The following is a 22,563-nucleotide window of genomic DNA, read 5'->3' as shown; positions in this document are numbered from 1 at the left end:
GCCTTGCATCTCCTTCAGCCTTCAAAAGTCAGGCGCGGTGGCTCACGCCTGTAATTCCAGCACTTTGGAAGGCTGAGGTGAGTGGATCACCTGAGATCAGGAGTTCGAGACCAGCCTGGCCAACATGATGAAACCCCATCTCTACTAAAAATATAAAATTAGCCTGGCGTGGTAGTGCACGCCTGTAATCCCAGTTACTTGGGAGGCTTGAACCTGGGAGGTGGAGGTTGCAGTGAGCCAAGATCACACCATTGCACTCCAGTCTGGACAATAGAGTGAGACTCCGTTTCAAAAAAAAAAAAAAAAAGGAATGTTAGGGAGGGTATTTTGATCATGCAGACTACAGCTTCAGCTTTTACCGCTGTAATTGGAGGTAATAACTGCCTTGCTACTCATGGTTTTTGTGTGATTCTAAGGGAATAACGTCTCTGACAACACACAGAACAAAATTAAGTGCTAACCAAGTGTAGAGTTATAACACATCTCTTATTAAAGTATCAAAGAATTGTTTTTCCTGCAAATGAATCTAGGACAAAGTTTGAAATTGAGCATTGGGCTATTATCAGTGCAACTCCTTCTCCCCCACAGTAGACCTTCCCCCTGCCCGCTACCCCAGCTCCCTTAATGCCTTTTCCTAGGAATAATTGATCATTGAAACAGCCCAGCCCAGGAAGAAAAGCCTGTATACTTTGTGAGCTGTGACTTTCCCATGATTACATACCTGTTTTTTTATTCAGTTAAAAGTGTTAATCAAATGCCTGCTTGTATTTGGTGCCAAACCAGGCACAGTCCAGTTATGGGTTCTGTGTCAAGTGGTTTGTCCTTCAGGAAGGGCAATAAAGCAAGAAGATACAGGATCGTACAACAAGGAGACCAGTGACATATGGAGCTAAAAAAGAGGAAGGAAAAGTACTTTTTTTAACACAGAAAAATCAAGAAAGAATTTATGAAGGGTTGAGGATCTGTAAGATTTAAATCAGAGATTACAAACTCGAATGTTTAGAGAGGAAGCAGGGAATAACTTCATGAGTCATTCAGGCTGGTTATGTTGCTATAGGGAGTGGTGGTGACTGGGGTAAACTGGAGAAACTTGTCTCCCCTAAAGGGGTGGCCACTACCCAGGCAAATTTAATGTACTCCCTGGGAACATAGACCAAAAGGGACCAGATCTTACGCAGATCTTTTATACTATGAGAATCTAGAAATCTACTTGTCAGTGAAATCTCCCAGTTTCTGACAACTAATAAAAGCAAGCCTTATCTCTTAGAGCAAGTTAACATGGTCATTCACTGTCCTTCACTTATGCCATCAGGGTTAACACATGCGCGTGTATGTACACACACACACACACACACACACACCCCACACACAATTACACAGTTATTAGTTCACAACCTCCTACTTAGATGTTAGGAATGGATTCAAGCACCCCAGGCTGACAGAAGAAAGTGCTGGACACGGCCAGGCGCAGTGGCTCACGCCTGTAATTCCAGCACTTTGGGAGGCTGAGGCAGGCGGATCACGAGGTCAGGAGATCGAGACCACTGTGAAACCCCGTCTCTACTAAAAATACAAAAAATTAGCCGGGCATAGTGGCGGGCGCCTGTAGTCCCAGCTACTCGGGAGGCTGAGGCAGGAGAATGGCGTGAACCCGGGAGGTGGAGCTTGCGGTGAGCTGAGATCGCGCCACTGCACTCCAGCCTGGGTGACAGAGCGAGACTCCATCTCAAAAAAAAAAAAAAAAAGAAAAAGAAAGTGCTGGACATGAACAAGAAACTCAAGTGGTTCACAGAGAGCTAGGCTGTTGGGTGCATGAGAAGTATTATGGGAAATCTATCTAGAAAGCAGGTCAGAGGACCTTGAGTGCCAGACGGGATGTTTAAAATTATCCTGTTAGAATGGAGAGCTAATAAAGGTTTTTGAGCAGGGAGTGGATTTACCAGATAGAACAATAATCTGGACTAATCTAAGAGACATGTTTGATCAAAGAGAGCCAGGCACTATGCTACCATATGACATACTACTGTACTGAATGTTTTCCATGAACTATGCTTCTCACCCAAACAAACCAAGGTAGAGGTAGGTATTGTTAATTATCTTCATTGGACGCCTGAGGAAATTAAGTCTAATGGGAGTCGCCTAGGATCATACAGCTAGAGAGGGAGGGACCAGAATTTGAGTCCAGGGACATTTGATTCTAAGGCCTGGATAGTTGGCCCCTCTGGTGCCCAGATTTAAAATAGGAAGAGAGAACGAGAGAGAAGTCTATTCTTTTTAAAAAATCCTAGTACTCTATCTTCCTGTAACTTCACACCAGATACTCAAAGATTTGTGGACAAGGATGGAGCCTTCAACTCAACCAAGATAACTTGATATCAAGAAGCAATTTGATGCAGGCTGGGTGTGGTGGCTCATGCCTGTAATCCCAGCACTTTGGGAGGCCTATGTAGTAGGGAAAACACCTGCTGTAGGAAGGGTATGATCAGGATGATTCTGCTCGGAAACAGTGTGTGATCGTCCTGAAAATGCAGTATTTCAGTGCAATGTCTGCCTTCCTGGAGGGCAAGAGGAAATTAACCTGGACATTCACTGTCTATCACTAAAAATGAGATGACTTTAAGTTTACCGAGTCTTTCAAGGTTGTGACCCGTGGTTCTTTATTCCTAGAGAAGAACGTGGAATCTTTTGCCCCCCAAAAGAGGTCTGGTGTATTATTTATGCTCTGGCCTGTGGTAATACCAATTTTAAAATAAAAATATGTCTAATGTGTGTGACATGTCATCCTTACCTATTTGGATGCTTGGCCTGTGCTTTTCTAAGCATTTAAGATCCACTTCAATTCTAGAATTTCTTAATTCTCTGAAAATTTGCTCATGTGTGGGATGCTTATATTAATAAGTAATAGTATCTTCCTAATAACTTTGTCATAATCTTATTTTTTTTTAATGTGTGACCTAAGTATTACCTTTGTTTGTCCCATGAGTGAACGGGTCTTCAAAAAGGTTACTTCTCTTGCCCTGTGCTACACTACATCTGCCCTTCATTCTGAAGCAGACACTGGTTCACACGGCTTGGACAAGAGTGAGCAGATGTGGGGGACAGCAGGAAAGAATACAAGAAATCAGGGCTGTCCTGGAATATGTGGGACACCTGGTAGCCATGCCATGCCATTTTCGCAGCAGATAAGCAAAGAGGAAGAATAATTCTGTGGCACATAGATAATGTGAAATTATTCTCACCATGTATGTCTATAGGTTGATTGTGCTGGTTTTGTTGTGAATCTTACCTGTACTCCCTCAAGAATGTGAACACATCAGTCCCCTTCAGTGCAAAGCCCTAGCCTATAAACTTTATTTTATAGGAAGAAATTTCTTAGGACTTGATCACAAAGGTTAGGAAAATGATGGGGAGCTTTGCTGAACTTAGAACTGACTTGGGGCCGGGTGAGGTCGCTCATGCCTGTAATCCCCGCACTTTGGGAGGCCAAGCAGGGTGGATCACTGAAGTCAGGACTTTGAGACCAGCCTGGCCAATGTGGTTGAAACCCCGTCTCTACTAAAAATACAAAAATTAGCCGGATGTGGTGGCAGGCACCTGTAGTTCCAGTTACTCGGGAGGCTGAGGCAGGAGAATCACTTGAACCTGGGAGGCCGAGGTTGCACTCCAGCCTGGGTGACAGAGCAAGACTCTATCTCAAAACAAAACAAAAACCTGACTTTGTACTGGTTTCCTTATCCTTTTAGGGGAGAAGAGGCATTGATTTTACTCATATTTGGTGTTTCCCTGATTATAAAAGACGTAGTTTATAGTGTGTTGTTTTAGGAAGTCAAGGTCTTGGTATGGAAGGCAGTGACTCTGGATGGTCATAATTAAAATCCAGTGTTGCCATCCAAATGACAATGTGCTTTTACAGGCAACTCTGGCTATCATGGTTGCTTTAGGCAACCTGCGGTTTACCCACTGTGTACTGACTATAGGCCATAGCCCGAGGGTGGAGGAAAAAGGCAATATCCAGCTACTCTGAGGTTTCTCCACCCTGGATGAGCAAACAGTCCTCTCCCCTTTCAACAAACACAGTACCTGTAAAGACAGGGCTGACTCACGCGATGGCTTTTGAGAATGAAATATAAGTGATGTCTGAACCCTAAGGTGATACATTAAACAAAGAGTGTTCTCTGCTCTTCCAGGAACCCTGACTTCCCAAAAAAAAAAAAAAAAAAAACCAAGCTCACTCCATTTTGCATGAATAAAATTTCTAGGTCAAAGTCAAAGGAATTGGTAATACTCACAGTTTGTTTGAGGCAGAAAGTCAAATAGCTTCCTCCTTAAGAGGCTCTGGGAAATGAAGTGGCCTGACCCACCAGAGAGCTAGAATGACCCTGCAAGTGAGCATTTATTTCCTTGTCAGGCCAGTTTGGCTTGCAAGAAATGCACCTGTGAAAACCAATGCCAGGTTTTCATAAACTGGTCCTAAAAGTTACTGAGCTATAATAGATTCCTGGGGCATACAAAAGTGCTGTGATTCCAAGTTTGATTTTTAAAAATACATTGAAGGGTCTGTATGAAATGGAATATAAATAAAGATGGCTTTGAATGCGAATGTCTAAAGCAAACAAACAGTTCTTTTTAGCTGTGCTGGCCCATGGCTTTTAAAAATGTGGCTAGCATGTGAACCCCCAATGTGTCCCAGGCACTTTTAGACAGTGGCAAAAGCAGGTTCCTTCTTTTGAAGAATTTTCTGCGACTGCATGTGTTCAGGGCAACACAGTAAGCACCCAGTATATATTTGTGGAACAGAGAAAGCTGTTAATTCTGTCTGGGAACATCGGAAGGACTTCCTGGGGCTGAGGTGACCTCTGACTCAGATTCAGGCTTGACAGTAGGAGGGTGTCACCTGACAAAGAAGGGTGATTAGCAACTTTTATGCTATGTGTGCTAACCTGCCTTCTAACTTAGATTTTTATATGAAATACATTTTCCTGCTTCCTCGCTCCTCTCTGTTCAGTCTTATCCCTGCTTCTATATCCTCTGATTAAAGGCTTTAAACTTTCCTTCTCTTCTCACCGCGTGACTCATTCAGCTGTCAGACACTTCCTAAGCATCTGCTCTCCAGGCTTCCTTGCTCCTGGGGAAAGCATTGTGCTAAATGTGAAATTCCTACAGATTTCCATAGTCATTCTCCATTAGGATCAAGAAATCACCAAGTCCTGCTTGTTACTTTCACATTCTTCATTCAAAATACAGTGCTGAAAAGCAGGAAATATTTATCAATTAATGTTCTGTGGTTGCAAGCAACAGACACTGGCTAACTGAAGGAAGAAAAGGAGTTCACTGAAGGGATGTCAGGGTGTGGTGGATGGAGTGATAGCTCCCCAAAGATGTCCACCTCTGAATCCCTGAAAACTGTGAATATGTTACTTGACATGGCAAAAGGGACTTTGCAGATGGGATTAGGATCTTGAAATCGTGAGAGTGTTCTTGACTATTCAGGTAGAACCAATGTAATACAAGGGTCCTTATAATAAGGGATGCAGGAGGGCCAGAGTCAGAGAAGACGATGTGATGACTGAAGCAGACATCACTGAGACAGGAATTTGAAATCACTGCTGGCTTTGAAGATAGAGTAAGGGGCCAAAGCCAAGGAAGGCAGATGGCCCTTGGTATCCAGAAAAAGGCATGGAATGAAGCATCCCCTAGAGCCTGCAGAAGGAACAGAGCCCTCCAACCCCTAGGTTTTAGGATTTTTGAAATCCAGAACTACAAGAGAATAAATTCGTGTGTGTATATGTGTGCTTGTGTGCATGTGTTTCAATTGCAGTGAAATTCACTAAATAAAAGCAACCATTTTAAAGCAAACAATTTAGCGGCATTTAGTACATTCACAGTACTAGGCAAACACTCTATCTAGGTCCAAAACATTTTCATCAGCCCAGAAAGAAACTCCATACATACTAGGCATTCACTCCCCATCCCTTTGTCCCACCTCCCCCAGATAACCACCAATCTGTGTTCTGTCACTCCTGATATTTCATAGAAATCCAATCTTATAATATGTGACTTTTGCATCTTCTGGCTTCTTTTGCTTAGCAAATATTTTAAAGTTCACCCATGTTGTAGCATGTGCCAGTACCTCATTCCTTTTATGGCTGAATAATATTCCATTGTATATAAATACCACAATAACTTTAGCTATTCATCAATTGATAGATATTTGGGCTGTTTCTACATTTTGGCTATTGTGACTGGTGCTGCTATGAACATGTGAGTATAGATACTAATTTGAGTACCTGCTTTCAGTATTGGAGGTATATATGCTTAGAAGTGGAATTGCTGGGTCATGTGGTAATTCTATGTTTAACTTTTTGAGAAACTGCCAAACTATTTTCCATAACAGCTGAACCATTTTACATTCCCACCAAATAACTGGAATGCATAAGGTTTCCAATTCTCCACATCCTCATCAACACTTGTTCTTTTCTTTTCTTTTAAGTATCTATCCAAATGATACAGGAGCTAGAAAGAAATTATTTAGTCAGATAGTGAAGGTAAGAGAGTCCTTAGTAAGGTTTTCCTTTAATAAAAAGCAGCCCCCAAATCATTTCTTTTCTATAAAAAAAAAAAAAAAAAACCAGCCTGTAAAATCGAGCTGCAGACATATAGGTAAGCAAGTTGGAAGCTTGCACGGGTGAATGCCTGCAGCTGTACAATAGGAAAGTGCTACCTGGGGGACCAGGCATGTTCAACAGGGAGGTTCCATCTTCCTTTTTCCGTCAACTACGGGTACCGTAAAGGAACAGGCAACATGGCGCTGGCCAGGTAGAGAACCCATCTGCATAATAAAAGGTTAGGGTGGGGTGGCCAGCTTCTTCACGCATTATGTAAATGACACACCTGGTCCAACCAATTTTTGGGCCCTATGTAAATCAGACACCGCCTCCTTAATCTCATCTGTAAAACTCCGTGCACTTTGCCACCGACTAGAGGGCCCACTTGGCCGCCCCTCTGTCTGCAGGAGAGAGAGCTGTTCTCTTTCTTTTGCCTATTAAGCCTCTGCTCTTAAACTTACTTCTTGAGTGTCCGTGTCCTTGATTCCCTTGGTGTGGGACAACAAACCTCGGGTATTTACCCCAGACAACTATGCCACTTCATTAGTGGGAGTGAAGTAGCACCTCACTCTGAATTGTATTTGCATTTCTCTAATGACTAATGATGTCAAGCATTTTTTCATGTGCTTGTTGACTATATATCTTTTTTGAGGAACTCTCCATTTTTTTGACCTTTTTTAAAAATTGGGCCGGTTATCTTTTTGTTGTTGTGAGAGGTCTTTATATATTATGGATATGTATGAAAAAAGAGCTCTTTATATATTTTGGATGCTAGACCCCTAATTGGTGTTCTTTTAAGCCACTGAGTTTGTGGTAATTTGTTATAACCAATTTGTGGGAAAGATGCTCTGGGGTTCTGGATGCCAGGAGTAAGTGATGTATCTGTTCCAGTTTCTTTCAATTCTTGTGTCCTGATTTCAGAGGGGAGCGCGGCTGTTGTAGCCTGGGGAGTGTTTGGCGAACACTCAGAACACTCAGGTCAGAACAAGGCAAGCCACTTGATTGTTAGCACCACTAAGACTGCCTGGAAAATAAATAGAAATACTGTTACAGACAGAAGGGCAAACATTTTGGGAAGGCAAAAGCAATAATTACAGGCAAAAGAAGGTAATACTAAATAATAATAAATGAAATCTAACAACATAAAGGTCTAAAAACCTCCCGCAGCCCAAGAGGGAAATCTGGAATTATGAATGAGGAAGATGTAGCAGGGGACAAGCACCAATGAAAACATTTAGGGGATTTATTTGATAGACATCACAGGCTATATTAGTAGAGGTATACTATCTGAGAAAAGGGAGGTGATAATCCTGTGCTGTTCTGTGCTGGTCATACCACACTTTAGGTGAGGAGTTCCACTTTGTGCTGCATACCTACAGAGGCATATAGGCAAAGCAGGTCACATTCAGAGATGAGAGCTAGGAGGCTGGAATCATGCCATTGGAGTAATGGTCAGAGAAATGGTCACAAGGGTGTTGGGGGAAGTCCAGTTATGGGGAGCTACCCAGGAAAAGCATGGTAAAGAAGGGTAAGGTTTGTTATGCAACTTTAAGTTGTGCCTTCTTCACTGATAAGAGACTATAGTGAGTCATCCTTCTCTTCCTGGTACAGAGAGGGAGACACCCTTACAAATGGAGATTTTCTTTGTAGATATAAATTTCCCTTACAAAAGGAAACTTCAACTCTGCTTGGAACTTCTGTGTCTGTAGTTTCTCAAAATAATCAGCTCAAAATAATTCTTATGCCTAAAAGGCATATTTTGGGATGGAATATTCTGGTCTCCTATGGTCATATTTTGGGGTGGCATATTCTGGTCTCATACGCACTCTTCCCTCTTTAAGATTCTGTGATCCCTCTGTCAGAGGCGTGTGAACCAGAACAACTCCATCTTGAATAGGAGCCGGCTGAAATGAGGCTGAAACCTACTGGGCTGCATTCCCACATGATTTGGCATTCTAAGTCACAGGATGAGATAGGAGATTGGCACAAGATACAGGTCATAAAGACCTTGCTGATAAAACAAGTTGCAGTAAAGAAGCCGGCCAAATCCCACCAAAACCAAGATAGCCATGAGTGACCTCTGATTGTCCTCATGGCTACACTTCCACCAGCTCCATGACAGTTTACAAATGCCATGGCAATGTCAGGAAGTTACCTTATATGGTCTGAAAAGGGGAGGCATGGATAACTCACCCCTTATTTAGTATATAATCAAGAAATAACCATAAAAATGGGCAACCAGCAGCCCTTGAGGCTGCTCTGTCTATGGAGTAGCCATTCTTTCATTCCTTTACTTTCTTAATAAACTTGCTTTCACTTTACTCTACAGACTCACCCTGAATTCTTTCTTGCATGAGATCCAACAACCCTTTCCTGGGGTCTGGATCTGGACCACTTTCCTGTAACACCTCCCTGCCCCTTGGCATCATCTGAGTTTGGGCTTGCTGGCTTTTCCTGCTACCACTTCAGCTGAAATATTGGTTGGGGGGGTGGGGGGTACGTCACAGGACTGGAGACAGGATGGGTTGGGAGGGTGGAGGCTAGGGATGTTTATTCTCTGGTGAAAGGAAAGGCAAGCAGGTGGTATAGGACAGTGGTCTCCAAACTGATTGCACACCCCATCAGTAAAATAATGTTTGCATATGTACTCTTCAAATTGGGGATTATTACTTTAAAATCATAAGCATATACTATTTTCAGATGCAATATACGATCAAGGTCATCATTAAAGATGACTATAAGCCTGTATTCCAAATAATCGTTATTATCATTTTGAACTGCTAGACCACCTTTGAATGGTAGAGGTAGATTCTTAATGTTACCTTTTGTAGTTTCTTGGCACTGTTTAAGCGGTAAACTGAATGGGAATGAACAAATGAGTCCACTGCTGTCTACTGCTCTGAGTTGCAGAATTTTATTTTTGCCCTTGTCTCAGTATTCCTTTTCACACATTCTCTGTTGGGAGGTCATCTGACAGACCAAGTGAGGTTAGCTGTGTTTGTTGAGATTTTATATTTTTAGACAAATATAACCTAAAATTCAGATACTTTATTCCTGCAGATCAATGGAGCATCGTGTTTGTCCCTTGGGTGACAGCTTTTGGGTCCACTAGTGGAGGGGTAGAACCTTGCTACTCCAGCAATGGTCCTCCGACCTGAGGCAATGGCTTTGGCTGGGGGTGTGTTAGAAATGCTGACTTGCAGACCACACCCCGGACATACTGAGACAGACTCTGCATTTTTAACAAGATGCCCAGGTGGTATGCACAGAAAAGTTTTAGAAACATTAGTTTAGGGGCTGATCAAGGATTTTTTGGAGTGGGGGAGTCGGTTAGAGGGCTGAAAGCTTGGAGAGGAGATGATGGGGATCTCATCTCAAGCTTGTAGACAGAGGAGTTAGGCTGTTTAGCATCTCTCACACATACACTCAGAAGTAGTTCAGTAAAGAGTCAAACAGAACATCTGAAAAGAGTTTTAAAAAGTCCCAACCTCTTAATCAAGGAGAACATAAAACAAAACCAGTAAACTGGAACTTCATGAACTTGCAGAGAAATCCTTTGTTTTGGAATCTGGAGTCACAGGAGTCCAGATTCCTTGAATTGGGGTTTTCTGTTGCCAGAGCTTTTCCACATTTCCCAGCTGCCTGCCATTTATCTGCCTTTTTAGCTGAAGCTCTCATGACCTCGGGTGTAAATTTAATGCTTTCTTGTCTTCCTTGATTGTTTTCTTCTCTGCTCCCAGCCCCTTATACCTGAACTCAGTCTTTAATGTCTGGCTTGCATTTCCTGATCAGATTCAGAAAACAAAGACTGTGTTATCTCATTTGTTCGGGAGAATTAGCCCAATTAGAGATAGGGTGAAGTTCTTGTGCCTATCCCAAGACCTCTGAGCTTTGCAGCAGTGAGTGCTGCTGGGAAGTCTCTGAGCACTGCCTTCTATTATATTTGCAGTTTGACCGACAATTGCAGGTGCTAGCACTGCGTTCATCACTGGGGATCTTGATTCAACATAGCTGGGTACAGGTGTGAAAATCAAGCCTTGCCAGTCAGAGTGAGGTTTCCATTAATCAGTCAATGGTTTTTGAGTGTCTTCTGGAGACTTCCCAGTTCCCTGAGCAGAGAAAGATGAGCAAGACCAGGCCCTTGACTTTACAGAGCTCGATGTCTTGTGGCAAATACAGATATACAGACCCATGTTAGGCAATCACAGATACATGGGCAACAACAGAAGTTGTTGCACAATGTATCTGTGATTGCCTGCTATCAGTCTGTATGTCAGACCGATGACAGGAGGTGTCAAGTCATATGACTGGAACAAATGATTAAATCTTGTGGCAGCTGGGATGAGGGAGTGAAGGGAGTTGTATTTGAAAAGTTCAGAAATATTTATCTGGTGGACTGGAGAGAAGTGAAAAAAATTCAGATAGATATAACCACTTATGCAAAGTGGGCATGCAAATTGTCATTGAGTGATGGCAAACTATAAGTTCAAGGTAATGGACAAGATCTCAGGGGAGGCAGGTGGACAGCAGTTAAGGAGATTGGACTCTATCCTGGTGGTCAGTGTTTCTCAAACAAGGTTTACATGCCTGGTGGAAAGCAGTAGGGGAGGGGGAGAGGTTGGTAAAGTTGTAGAGGATAGGGATGAAGAGGGAAGGCTAGTGAGTTAGACCACAGAAAGGAAAGCACACTACTGAGGGCCCACTGAAGTTGTGAACTTATAACTGAGTAGCAGCACAAACCTAAAATATCCTGCAGTTCCTTTGGGGTTTTCTTGAACCAAGTGGGATCAATCCAGGATTGGAAGCTTTCGTGCCTTGGGTGGACAAATACTGGGAGGTGAAAGTAAAGTGTTGCTGAGAGGGCATTACAATGATAGGATGCATGATCCAGGTTGTGGACGAAAGAAACTGAAAATGGAGAAAAAATAATTTGTGAAACAATGGAGGCTCCAAGGAGCCCAAGGTGTTTATGAGCTTCGGGGAGCTGGATTGATCTGAAGTTGTGATTGAAGAGAAGGGTTTCAATTTAAGAGTTCAGAATAGGAAGCTTCCTGTTGATGTCAAGGTTCTGAGGTTCCAGATTTTTCATGCACCTCTTCCTCTGTGAATCAAGCTTGGCCCGTCCTCCCTGTATTTATTTAAGGTGGCAGAGGACAGCCACCAACAGATGAAGTTGGATGATGAGAGATGATAAGAAGCATCCACAGGAATGTGGAATGGATGATTGTTTCTTCTGGGCATTCAGCTACCCTGGGTCCTAAGGATTCTGTGACTGGGCCAAACTTGAGATACAACTTCAGTGACCTGCCTTGTTTATCAAGCATTTACTTCCTGAAAGGATCCGATTGGGGTAATTTTACCAATGTCTGAACCAGAGTCTTTTGCACCAAAATTCCCTTGAAAGTTGACCTCCCTTGTGTCCAGCCACTGTGTAGTTGTCTCAGACTTGGATCTGAATCCAGGGTAATCATTTGTGGCAGAAAACATGTCATAGCAGTTTGGATGTACCAGGTACATTGATTCATGTTATCTTTACAACCACCTGATATAGGTACTATGATTATCTTCATTTTACGTATGAGGAAACCAGGGCACAGAGAGGTTAGAAGATTTGCCCATAGCTAGGAAATGGTAGTGCCAGGAGTTCTGGCTATGGACTCTATGCTGTCAACCTCTCTGTTAGCTCCCTCTGAAAAGAACTGATTCCAAACATAATTCTTACAAGATGGCAGCAAGCTTCATGGTTTCCTCTTGCAGCCTGTCTCAGCCTAGCGCATAACTAAGGTTTCATGAGGGCCCTGTAAATGGGACTCCTTCCACTCCCACATCCCCCTGCCCATTAACACACCCTGCATGAAGTCTATGAGAACTGCAGATAGATCTAGTTATCTTTAGGGTGACCAAGTCATTTATAATTCAAACTGATATAGTCTGAGTAAAGGTGGGCACTATTTTGTGTGTGTGTGTGCCTTTATTGTATCTTTAAGCATTGAAACTTCTGAAGAAATCAATGTCTGGGCAGTGAGGCAGCTGCTTTCTCCTTCACTTCTTTGGGTTACTAGAGCAACTCGTCAGTAGATTCTTTTAAAAGATTACCTTTTGTATTACTTGCATGCACATGTATTACTGAGGTATGCACTGGTACAATACAAACTTCTCTCATCAGATGCAACTAGTCTAGCATCCAAACATCATGCACAACACCTTGGTGGCAGCAGCACACTGTGCACACTCCCATCGTGGCCCTGCTCATTTGTGTATGATATTTGGAGCATCTGGAGGAGTACGAATAGTATTGGGAAGAGGAGCGAGGAGGAAACAGTGTGAGTGCCTGGCTGACAGGAGGTCAGCCAAAGTTGAGCAGGGCAAGCCTGAACATGTCATGGGTGCAAACCCAGGCTTCACTGATATTCTTTAATAGGAATGTCTGGTGGAACCCGATGATGGGGTCTTCATCTATCTTAAGCTCACCCACAACCATGCTGATGATGCAGCTATCTAGTGTGGGCTAATGGTCCTGTGCCTTTGATGTTGTACTGGATTTTCTGGAACAGAAGGCTAGACAACTTCTCCACAATGGCAGCTTTCCCCTGGAATTGCTGTCCTTCCCACGTAAGGCCTGACGCATCAGTGTAAATTGTACCTATTTGGGCTCTATCTTTATCAAATAACTGGTAGTAATGTTGAATGAAGCTGGATTCAGTCTGCTTCCAAATCAGCTTATCTCCCATTTTGGAGCATCACCTGGCCTTGCAGAGACTCAAGGGGCTAGCACTATGGCGGCAGTGGCAGCGACAACCCAGTGTGGTTTATGACCCAAGTGGGCACTATTGAGAGTTATGCTTGCATAATGGGCACAAACTAGGACTGTTCCAGACAAACCAGGACATACAGTCACCCTAGTTATGTGCTATATATTAAATGAGAATGGAAGGAAGCTACAGGTGGGCCAGGAATATTTCCAACCCACCTAAAAATTGCCAGAAGAAGGCAAAAATTCCCAAAACCCTGGTTCATAATAGGTTCTTAATAGATTTTGAATGAATAAATGACTAGATTCAAGTGTGCTCCCAAGAGGAATGTGGAGAAGAATAGAAATGAATCACCTAGCAAGGGGATTGATGGCAAGGAAGGGGCATCACTGGAAAGTGTAAAAACTCACTCTTATAATAGCAGTAATTTCTGTCCAAGCACTTCACAATTGAACAAGTTAGGACTTGCCATTGACTTAAATAAATGAGTCAGCAGACCTAAAGGAAACAAAATCGAGCCCATTTTTGCATCTTGGTGAGACTGTCATTGAAATGTCTATTTGGGGGGAAATGTAGAGTCTATTTGGCATGCCTATAGAAAGTAACCTTAAATGGCTGAAGGAAGAACAATGGGTCTGTGAAAAGCCCAGGACCAGGGACTTGCAGACATCAAGATTTCCTTTGAATTTGCAAAGTTAACATCACTTTATAAAACTGGAGCAACTAGATTTTGGGGAAATTAAAAGAATGTGCCTCAGGGTCATTGACTGATCATGAAACCAGAACCAGTATCAGCTCGGATAAGCAGCTGGTCTCTGGTTCCAAATCTTTGTCTATTGTTGGGGAAAGGCAGGACTTGAGGCAACCCCTTCCCTACGCACACCCGCCCTGCAGAGAGCATTTATTCCCAGTAGCCTGTGGGTATGGGAGAATAGTTGAGGTGTTTGTTGGCAATGTCTTCTCATCTGAAGACAGTTGTCAACTCCACATGCTCTGCTCCTTCACATTCAGTTGTGCCCAGCCTTAGAGTGAAGACCCCTTATTTGTTCCCGGTGCCTGAGAGCCAGTCACATGCTCCAGTATTCCAACTTTATGGGTGTGACATAGGGTGGGACTGATGCCCTAGATCTCAGAGATCCTGGGTAGAGACATCGTCATCCCATCTCGGGCAGCTTACTGCCAGCCTCCCATGGCTAAATGGCCTGGAGAATAGAGCAGAGGCAGTGGCCCAGCAGTTGCCCAGACATCATAGCCAGCATCACCTTATAGTCCGAGATAAGGGCCACAGCATTGTTTAGGCCCACAAGTCTGTTTTGGATGCCCATCAAGTGGAAGGCCTTATCGTTAATGAACTGGATCTCAGTATTCTAGGTGCACTTACAGTCTCTGCCCCTCTTACCCAGCTGGTTCATTCCCTTTTCCAGTAATGAATCCTCTTGTATTTGAAGCCTACCTCTTCATAGGGACAAAATTTGTGCGGAAATGAGGTTTCAACCAAACTACAATATGGGAAGTATGAGGTTAAGGTTTTAAGTGGGATAAATGTTTCAAGGACAGTCTTTAAACCAAGGCTATGAAAAGATTTGCATGAAAATATTTTCTTTATCTTCATTCAATTTTTTAAATTTTATGAGTTTTCAGACATATGGTGCTCATCTATATCTCAAGGTTGTAGCAACCTGTGACTAAACATGTCCTTTTCTAGTTCCAGATTGATATTTTTCAATATTGTATCTATTCCAATAGTTGACTCATATTGGAAGCACAATATCAAGCAAGCTCTAAACAAGTTTTTCAAGCAATATAAAACTGTCATTCGCCCTAGATGTAATAGAGTTTTCTAGAGTTATGTGAGAGACTGAAATCACAGGGCCACTGATGCAGGGCAGGCCCAATGATGCAGGGCAGGCCCAATGATCCTCAGATAAAAGGCAAGCAAGACTTAATCTTTTAGTTTGTTTGTTTTTGTTTTGTTTGAGACGGAGTCTCACTCTGTCACCAGGCTGGAGTGTAATGGCACGATCTTGGCTCACTACAACCTCTGCCTACCGGGTTCAAGCAATTCTACTGCCTTAGCCTTCTGAGTAGCTGGGACTACAGGCGTGCGCCACCGCGCCCAGCTAATTTTTGTATTTTTTTAGTAGAGACGGGGTTTCACCATGTTGGCTAGGATGGTCTCGATCTCTTGACCTCGTGATCTGCCCGCCTCAGCCTCCCAAGGTGCTAGGATTACAGGCATGAGCCACTGCGCCTGGCCAAGACTTAATCTTGTTGCCATGATCATTCATGGTTTCACTCCACAACCCTTGACCTATTGTCTGTGGGTTCTGATGATGAGTATCTTCATACTGCAGTAATACTAACTCTTAAATGGTGAGATAGGAGTATTTATGATTTCTTTGTTCGCTTCCTTAAAAAAAACATGACTACTGGGAGAACAAGTTTTGAGGCCATTTGATGGGAAGAGCAATTCCAAAGTACTTCCTGCAACTCCTTCTATCATCCTCCTTCTCGATTTTACAGAGCCCTCATTGAAAGTGGTCAGTAAACAGGAAGGTTCTCAGAGTGTTTAATCTGCAGATGGGGAATATCAGAAGTTTAAGGAGGCTATACTAAAATGATTCTCCATGTGTTGATGGTAAACTGGCTCTTGAAAGTCTCTTTGGTGAATAGAAGTCATGTCTCGCTGATGACAGTCCTAGAGGGAGGACTGCCCCACCCTTGTAGGATGATCAGATGTGTTTGTTTTTGAAAGGATCTTGACCTGAAACCACTAAGACTTGAGTTTATGAGACCCACTTGTTAAATATCGATATAGATGGAGGATAAAGCAAGTTCTCAGAGCTGAACTCTATTTTATTGTTAAACTAACCAAATTGGTAAAGCTCTGAACTTTCATTTAGGGGAACATAGGATTTATCTGGAATTCGTTCATTGGAATGTACAGTATTTAAGAAAATACGGGGCAGTAACTTACTCTCCTTTCCCCCAAGGCAGTAAATTCAGGTATCCAAGCTCATTTAGCTTGGTTGTAAGTAAAATGAGTTCTTGAGTAATTTTAATTTAGGATGAGAGACTTTTTTCCCCACAAACTCTTCTGTGGATCTGCATATTAGCAAGCACCTCTGGTGACTAGCCTAAAGCCCTTAATTTTTAATTGCTTGCAGAAAATAGGAGTATAACTGTTTCAAAGGGTGTGTCCGTGTGTTTTATTAGATTTCTGTGCATGCACATACTACTACCTCATGGAAAATGCTAGAGGTTAGCAAGGAAGAGGCATAAATTTCTGAGCTATTTGCTGATAAGGTGGGGTTCAAATATTTGACATTTTCAGGTTAGCATATGAGGCTCATATTTTCATAATGTCATATGTCATTTACCCTGGAAAATATTTGCTCTGTTTCTGAGAACACTCATAAATTGGGAAAGGTGTATAGCATTCTTTTTTTTAACCTTTTAACCCTTTGTTACCAAGTCATTGAGGGATGACTCATGGAACTTAGAGCATCTCTGTAAAATTTAAGGAAATGAGTATAGGTTTTCAGACCTAAAATAATAAATTACTGACTGGGCAACTTAATTGTGATAATGATGTAAGGAATGTGGAGGGAAAGGTGGGAAACATTAACCTCTTGGCCATATCTAATCATTAGAGTTCCCTCACACCATGTTAACCCACTTTTTATGAAGCTACACAAATGCATCAACTGAAACTCTTCAGTGGTAGTATTGTTATATAGCATAAGATGAAGATGTTACTCTTGAAATAGGCTTTTCCTCAAAAAAGTCACTATATCTTCTTAGAAAAACAAAACTATAAACACTATGCTTTCGATTTTTTAGATGGGATGTAAAAATTTAAATGTTTTTAAAAATTAAAAATATTCAGTATTCAATACACTATCATCAGCTAAAAATAAAAATATGTGGATTTATCAAGAGCTCAAGTCATAACTGTCTTTATTTTTGCCCTATCTGATCACTGGACAAACAGCAAATTACTCTCTCTTTCAACATCTTTCGCTTCTCCCTGACCCTCCCTCACCGTATCCCTCAATCTCTCTCCCTTAACAAGCCATGATATTGAACTGAAAATCCATAGGAATATAGTTCTATGATTAGCAGTAGATTTATGTCTCTCAATTTAAAAACATGCAACCGTAGATGATTTTATATGTTAATATTATAAACAATAATAAATGCTCACCATGGTTACTAATAAAAAAATTCATTGCAACAACATTTCAGCACCATGGATAGCACCAATGGTGCAGCTTCTACCCCCTTTTCCCGAAACCCCTTTTTGGTCATGCCACCTCTGGTCTGGTGAGGGGGTTTAGTGATGGCTGTGTTGACACAAAATGGCAGTTCTTATACGTGGCTTTTTGTTAAAATCACATGAAGAACTTTAAATATCCCCAAGTTCAGCCCCCGACAACTCAATCAATTAAATCAGAATATCTGAGGTGGGTCTTAGGCGCTAATACTTTTTAAAGCTTTTCATACTTAAAACCAATAGAAAATGGTAATTTGTAGGAGATGAGATGGATTTACGTCTAAAATAGAACTTCTCAACCTTAACTGCCTTTAAGAATTACCCAGCTTGTTTAAAAACAAAATCATTGTCTGGGCCGGTCTTCAGACATTATAACTCAATTGGCCTGAAATAGGAGACCGATATCAATAGTTTAAAAAAAATCTTCAAGTAATTTTTAATTTACAAGGGTTAATAAACATTTACTGTCAAGACCTGGAAGTAAATTGTTTTCATGTGGAAAGTTTAGGTAAATTTGATATCTCAATAAGAACCTTTCATTCTAGAAGGAAGTAATGTGTAATGTCTAGTTTTCTTTCTTTCTTTTTTGTTTGTTTGTTTGTTTGTTTGAGATGGAGTTTCACTCTTGTTGACCAGGCTGGAGTGCAATGGCATGATCTCAGCTCACTGCAACATCCGCCTTCCAGGTTCAAGCTATTCTCCTGCCTCAGCCTCTGAGTAGCTGGGATTACAGGCATGTGCCACCATGCCCGGCTAATAATGTCTAGTTTTTATGACATTGGAGTTGAAATTGAGAAACTTGTATTCTAGCCAGATATGAAGTCAAATGGGGCCATACCAGCTACCTTCCACTCCTTGTCTGGGTCAAAGCCCCAACTCTGGACACTGAGTAAGGGTATGAAGCGTGAAATCATTATCTTGTGTCTCCAGCTACGCTTAGCAATTTCAAACTATCCTCTAGAAAAGTTTCCTTGGCAAACTTATTTACTTCCCCCCTACAGGGTGGATATCTGGCTGATTTACTCTTCTATAGAAAGTTGGGTGTGAGGCAGCTAACAGTGCTCGCCAAGTTTTCCCACCTCCCTTGCACTTATTTTAGAGCCATGTGACTCCGAGGAGAGAGTGTCATCTGGGCCAAGGCACATAAGACTCCCCTGTTTCTCTTCTTTTGTTGTAGCAATGTTGGAGGCCACATGTCACAGATAGCATAGCTGCAGCATGGAGGAAGGTTGCCTGCCTGCATGAGACTGAGTGCAAATAAGCAAGAAAAATATTATATTAAGCTACTGAGATTCCAGACCTTGCCTGATGTGATGGCTACTGTTAATTATACCTAATGAGACTCTCAAAGATGAACAAATATTCCTGACAGTGTCAATTGATGAGAATCCTTGTTTCTACCCATTTTAAGTGAAAAAGAAATGTATTTACATTAATCCTCATATTCCTATACATTTAAAATGCAAGGAGAAACAGTATATGTAATATATGAATTTCAAGTTGCAGAAATATTTTTTTATTCCATTGGTCATCATTAGCTATAAACTACTGTCTGTATTTAATCACCCCTCCAGACCCATGGCAGTCTGGGAAGGAAGGAAACACAAATCTTGATTGCATTTGAAATTACCACACAAACAACTTCTGTAATTTGGAAGTAAACCACTGAAAGTAATGATCTCTCTAGACTTTACTTTGCCTTTTTCTTCACACTTGAAATACTGTCAAAGTGCAGCTTGATTGTCCTGTTGCTGAGACTGGTTTCAATGTCATGCTCTTGCTTATATTCAGTGGCAGCTGGCCTCACTGTGTTTCCTGTAGGTCCTCTCTCTTTTTTGCTTAATTTTAATTTTAGAGACAGGCTCTTGCTATGTTGCCCAGGCTGGTCTTGAACTCCTGGCCTCAAGCGATCCTTTCTCCTCAACTTCTCAAAGTACTGGAATTACAGGTGCATGGCATGATACCCATATCTTTTTTTAAACATAAATGTTGTTGTGGATATTTGAGGTTTACAAAGTGAGGTTATGGGATGTATAGAGATACATAGATGCTTGTAGATACATATGAATAATACAATGGTTACTCTTTTTCTAAGCTCCTTATATGCTACCTTCTCTCCTGACCCTCTTCTTCTCTAAGGTGGAGTTAGTCACATGCCAACACCAAAGTTTCCCCCAACCTCTGGTCTAATAACCACAGAGAAGCAGACAGAAGTTACAAAAACAAAGGGTAGTGCTTAAGCAGTACAAAAGTCTAATTGCGTTTGGCCACTGTCTTTGAACTTTGTGATGATTCTTGACCCATGTCTAGCATCCTAGTCCATGGTTAGATATTTTGGTGCAAGATTTCCCCTCAGCGTATTGCTATCCTTTGCCTTCCCTCCTTCCACTATCACACATCATGGAGCCTGCAGAAGCCCTGGAGAAAATTAGCCAGCTTATCTTTTGAGCGCAGATCAGTTGTGTCCTAGTAGAAGCTGAAACTTAGATTTTTTTTTGTTTATTTATTATTTTTAAATTTTTATTTATTTATTTTTTTGAGACAGAATGTCGCTCTGTTGCCCAGGCTGGAGTGCAGTGGTGCAGTCTCGGCTCACTGCAACCTCCGCCTCCTGGGTTCAAGCGATTCTCCTGCCTCAGCTTCCTGAGTAGCTGGGATTACAGGTGCCTGCCACCATGTCTGGCTAATTTTTGTATTTTTAGTAGAGACAGGGTTTCACTATGTTGGCCAGGCTGGTCTCAAACTCCTGACCTCAGGTGATCCGCCTGCCTCAGCCTCCCAGAGTGTTAGGATCACAGGCGTGAGCCACCGCACCCTGCCTGAATCCTAGATCTTTACTTTTAATGCTCCCCTCTCCTGCAATCCAACATCTTTGATGCAGAAAAACTAGCAGATTATTCTCTGAAAGCATTCAAGGATTGATAAAAGTAACTTTCAAGCAGAGCATTAAAGTGACCTATAATCTCATTTTAGCTGAGATGATATCACTAAGTATTTAGCATCCACATTATATTGTTGGCTTATTATTCATAATTTATTTCTGCAAATCCTAATCAGCTAGTTCTATAGACCTGTGCTATCTACCTGTAATATTATCTCCATGAAGCCACAATGGAACATTTAGTAAATTATTGCTATAACTCATTAAACTATAACCCCAAAGCGTTCAGAGCATCCTAATTGGATCTGGCCTGACCTGATTTAAAAATGTACAGAGTCCCCAGGAGGCACACAGACACCAAGTTTTTGAAAGATTTTCAAGGCATGGGATGATGTTTAGGCTAATTATTGCTTAATATATTTAATTTCTTTGACAGACTTGATTATCTTGGCTAATTCAAACTAATTTGTTTTCTTTTATTTGTTGCTAGTTAATTTTAGTTTCTAATTGCAGATTGTGATTCTGACATAAATATTTTTAAAAACTGGATCACAGGTTACAGATCAGTTTATTACACATTGAAACAAAGCTTCTCTTCTAAAATACCTTTTGGGGCCAATTTGGAATTTGTGTCTTTTTATGTAGTCTATAAAACTATGATGGATATATGATATTTCCTTTCATTTTATGAAAGAAAGGAGGAAAAAGAAATGTCTAAAGGTAGGGCTGACCCAACAAAGAGGAAAAATGGAAGATTTGTCTGGATAAGTTTTTGTATATTATTTCTCAGTCTACATAGTTCCATTGATGCATTTTATAGTTCTTCCTCATTACATGTTAGGTCTCTGTTTCTTTCCCTAGATCTTTTCTTGGAAAACACTTTTGTTGTCACTGTGATTGCCCTTCTTTTAGTTCCTTATAACTCACAGGTCAAAAAATCATCCACTGTCAATAAAGACAAACTTGTAATTTGCAAGATTACTTGACTTTTCTTCTTAACCTGGGAATTTTTCATGGGCCTTTCTATTCACCCTGTTCAGAGTTCTCCCCAAATCCTTGGTCTCAGCCACCACTCTCTTTCAATTGCTCCTCAATTGAAATCACTAGAAACCAACATTTACACAATGTAAATACACTGAAGTGAAAACACAGATTCTCTTATGAGCAGCCAGTTGGTGGGAAAAAAAAAAGATGAAATTAATTTTAGTAATATATGTTTATTTAACCCAATATATCAAAAAATTATCATTTTAACATACACTTAATATAAAAATTAATGAGATATTTTACACTCTAAAAATAATAAGTCCTTAAATGCCAGTGTATTCATAGCACTTACCTTTTTTTTTTTTTTGAAGACAGAGTTTTGCTCTTGTTGCCCAGGCTGGAGTCAAGCGATTCTCCTGCCTCATCCTCTCGAGTAGCTGGGATTACAGGCATGTGCCACCAAGCCTGGTTAATTTTGTATTTTTAGTAGAGATAGGGTTTCTCCATGTTGGTCAGGCTGGTCTTGAACTCCTGACCTCATGTGATCTGCCCGCCTCAGCTTCCCAAAGCACGTCCCTTTTTAATAAGTTTTTGAAATCTGATGTGTATTTACAGTACTTCCCAAACCAAACTAGCCACATTTCAAGTGCTCAACAGCCACATGTGGTTAGTAGGCACCATATTGGATGACATAGTCTTAGAGCATTGATTTAAGATATTCTTCCATACCCTACAAATAAGACCCTCTTATATCCCACTTATCCCAAGATACCTTCAAGATTTCCTCTGTCAAAATTTAACTCCAACCCCTCCACAGTACTTAGAAAATTCCTCTTATTGAGAACTTATTTCAGCCTTACTTGTGTTCAAATATTTATATATTTATTTGTCTCAGAGATTATGAACCCATAGAAGGTACATATTATCCTTTGCTTGTCTTTGAACAATAGCATAAGAGTGTGGAGGAAAATTGGATTTTGACAGATAACTGACTCAGGTTTAAATGCTACTACTAGCACCATGCAGTTGTGGTAGCTATACAACTCTAGCCCATTTTTTGAA

The 22,563-nt window shown here is 41.3% G+C and overlaps 2 protein-coding genes across 2 annotated transcripts in view; one reads left to right on the top strand and one right to left on the bottom strand.

Annotated features, from left to right (window-relative positions):
• GNA14 (G protein subunit alpha 14) overlaps positions 1-22,563 on the top strand; it is a 228,435-nt gene that overhangs the window by 57,800 nt on the left and 148,072 nt on the right. The window lies entirely within an intron of this gene.
• On the bottom strand, positions 12,952-13,336 carry LOC129044199 (nuclear transport factor 2-like). The gene is given in 2 exon segments (XM_054501917.1): positions 12,952-13,131; positions 13,133-13,336. Coding segments are annotated over 2 exon segments (384 nt in total).

The sequence above is a fragment of the Pongo pygmaeus genome, chromosome 13, assembly GCF_028885625.2.
Source record: "Pongo pygmaeus isolate AG05252 chromosome 13, NHGRI_mPonPyg2-v2.0_pri, whole genome shotgun sequence".
Taxonomy (NCBI): Eukaryota; Metazoa; Chordata; class Mammalia; order Primates; family Hominidae; genus Pongo; species Pongo pygmaeus.
Note: the sequence above shows the minus strand (reverse complement) of the source record. Positions and strands in the feature narration are given on the sequence as shown.